The sequence below is a fragment of the Choristoneura fumiferana genome, chromosome 19, assembly GCF_025370935.1.
Source record: "Choristoneura fumiferana chromosome 19, NRCan_CFum_1, whole genome shotgun sequence".
Lineage (NCBI taxonomy): Eukaryota > Metazoa > Arthropoda > Insecta > Lepidoptera > Tortricidae > Choristoneura > Choristoneura fumiferana.
The window spans coordinates 1,590,474-1,593,623 of record NC_133490.1 but is presented as its reverse complement, the minus strand read 5'-3'; the positions used below and the strand labels follow the sequence as shown (position 1 = coordinate 1,593,623).

At 43.4% G+C, this 3,150-nt stretch overlaps 1 protein-coding gene across 1 annotated transcript; it reads left to right on the top strand.

The window, feature by feature from the left end:
- Positions 1 to 2,443, top strand: Hsp83 (Heat shock protein 83). Its single transcript, XM_074102855.1, has one exon. The coding sequence runs from the start codon at positions 161 to 163 to the stop codon at positions 2,309 to 2,311; it is 2,151 nt and encodes a 716-aa protein (XP_073958956.1). The 5' UTR covers positions 1 to 160; the 3' UTR covers positions 2,312 to 2,443.
- The last annotated feature ends 707 nt before the right edge of the window (positions 2,444 to 3,150 follow it).

Here is a 3,150-nt window from a genome sequence, read left to right as displayed (position 1 = left end):
CGCGCCGTCATTCAAGAAATTACAAGCGATACTGAAACTGCGAATCACCGCGCTCTCATACACGTGTTCTATTCTAAGTGAAAACCGGGCGAGTCAACCTTTATACTGCACAAGTTTCCTGAGAATATATTTTTGAAGAATCTCTGTGAAAAACTAGAAAATGCCTGAAGAAATGCAGACCCAAGGGGAGGTGGAGACCTTCGCCTTCCAGGCGGAGATCGCCCAGCTCATGTCGCTCATCATCAACACGTTTTACTCGAACAAAGAAATCTTCCTTCGTGAGTTAATTTCAAATTCCTCCGACGCTCTGGACAAGATCCGTTATGAATCTCTCACAGACCCATCGAAGCTTGACAGTGGCAAGGAACTTTACATCAAGATTATTCCCAACAAGAGCGAAGGTACGCTAACACTCATTGATACCGGTATCGGCATGACCAAAGCCGATTTGGTGAACAACTTGGGTACGATCGCTAAGTCTGGAACCAAGGCGTTTATGGAGGCTCTGCAGGCGGGCGCCGACATCAGTATGATCGGTCAGTTTGGTGTAGGTTTCTACTCTTGCTACTTGGTAGCTGACCGCGTCACTGTCCACTCCAAGCACAATGATGACGAACAGTACGTGTGGGAGTCCGCCGCGGGCGGTTCTTTCACGGTCCGCTCGGACGTCGGCGAGCCCCTCGGCCGTGGTACAAAGATCGTTCTCCACATCAAAGAGGACCTCTCCGAGTACCTAGAAGAGAGCAAGATCAAGGAAATCGTCAAGAAGCACTCCCAGTTCATTGGCTATCCTATCAAACTGATGGTTGAGAAAGAACGTGAGAAGGAACTGTCCGACGACGAGGCCGAGGAAGAGAAGAAAGATGAGAAAGAGGACGACAAGCCCAAGATCGAAGACGTTGGCGAAGATGAGGAAGAAGATGGCAAGGACAAGAAGAAGAAGAAGAAGACTATCAAGGAGAAGTACACAGAGGATGAGGAGCTCAACAAGACCAAGCCTATCTGGACCCGCAATGCCGATGACATCACCCAGGAAGAGTATGGTGACTTCTACAAATCCCTCACCAACGACTGGGAAGATCATCTAGCTGTCAAGCACTTCTCCGTGGAAGGTCAGCTCGAATTCCGTGCCCTCCTCTTCATCCCCCGCAGAGCGCCCTTCGATCTGTTTGAGAACAAGAAGCGCAAGAACAACATCAAACTGTATGTCCGCAGAGTGTTCATCATGGACAACTGCGAGGACCTTATCCCCGAGTACCTGAACTTCGTTAAGGGTGTGGTTGACTCCGAGGACCTGCCCCTCAATATCTCCCGAGAAATGCTGCAACAGAACAAGATCCTCAAAGTAATTAGGAAGAATTTGGTTAAGAAATGCTTAGAATTATTCGAAGAGCTGGCTGAAGACAAAGAAAACTACAAGAAGTATTATGAACAGTTCAGCAAGAACTTGAAGCTGGGTATCCACGAAGACACACAGAACAGGTCTAAGTTGGCTGACTTGCTCCGCTTCCACACTTCAGCGTCAGGTGATGAGGCGTGCTCTCTGAAGGAGTATGTTTCCCGCATGAAGGAAAACCAGAAACACATTTACTACATCACTGGTGAGAACCGTGACCAAGTAGCCAACTCTTCCTTTGTCGAGAGGGTCAAGAAGCGTGGATTCGAGGTCATCTACATGACAGAGCCTATTGATGAGTATGTCGTCCAACAGATGAGGGAATACGACGGCAAGTCCCTGGTCTCCGTGACAAAGGAAGGTCTGGAGCTGCCCGAGGATGAGGAGGAGAAGAAGAAGCGCGAGGAGGACAAAGTCAAGTTTGAGGGTCTCTGCAAAGTCATGAAGAACATCCTTGACAACAAAGTTGAGAAGGTTGTGGTCTCAAACAGGCTTGTAGAATCTCCATGCTGCATTGTCACAGCTCAGTATGGTTGGTCAGCGAACATGGAGCGTATCATGAAAGCTCAGGCCCTCCGTGACACTTCAACCATGGGCTACATGGCTGCTAAGAAGCACCTAGAAATCAACCCTGACCATTCCATTGTAGAGACTCTGCGACAGAAGGCTGATGCTGACAAGAATGACAAAGCTGTCAAGGACTTGGTCATCCTTCTGTACGAGACTGCTCTTTTGTCATCTGGCTTCGCTCTGGATGAGCCCCAGGTCCATGCTTCCCGCATCTACAGAATGATCAAGCTGGGTCTTGGCATTGATGAGGAGGAACCTATCCAGGTTGAGGAACCCAGCACCGGGGACGTGCCACCTTTGGAAGGTGATGCCGACGACGCGTCTCGCATGGAGGAAGTGGATTAAGCTACCCCTCCAACTCCGCCTGTTAATTAGTACTTGGTTTTAATTTTAATTTGTGCACTGGTGTACAACCAAAGACTGATTTAGTTCAAACAATTCCGCTAATTGAAATAAATGGTAACATTTAATTAATTATTTCTTTGTTTGATTTTATAATAACCCTGATGTTTAATATAACAGACCTTTAAAATTTAACTGAAGTAATTCGAAATTTTCTTATTTTAAAGTTCAGTCAGTGTTTTATTTATTGTTTATTTCGAATTGTTTCAGTTTAATTTTAAAGGTGCGAAAGATTTATTTTTGACACATATTCCTTCAGTAATTCGACTGTACAATCTGTTAATCTTACCTACCAAACAAATGCACAAGATAATTTAGAACTTCGTTTTATTGCATTATAAAGAATTCAATTATAATTAAAAAAAAAAAAAAAAATATGCAGGTATTTAAAGTTAAGGATAGTTTATATAAATAATGGTTTCAATTTAATTATCTAACCAAAGTACAGTCAGTCAGTTTATAAAATACATAATGAACAAATAATTTAAAGACTCCCAGTACAGGCACCATTATGTATGTATGTAGTGCTCAAACATAATGAACACAATCGTATTGGGCTTATAACTTCTAAATTGCATTTTACCTTTTTATCAATATTCCCAGATCTCAAAATACCTAAATTGCAGAATGCCCAATTTTGTGAAGCACTGATTAGAAAGGGACGCCCATACTGTGAAACGTAAAATTATGCGAAGTTAAAATTAATCGAGTCATAAAATTCGAAACAAAGTTAAAAACAAAAACTGAATGGAATGGTTTTTAATATATTTTAAAACAAAAGG

Excerpts from the sequence above, each read along its gene's own strand:
- Hsp83 (XM_074102855.1), top strand. The coding sequence starts at position 161 with ATGCCTGAAGAAATGCAGACCCAAGGGGAGGTGGAGACCTTCGCCTTC.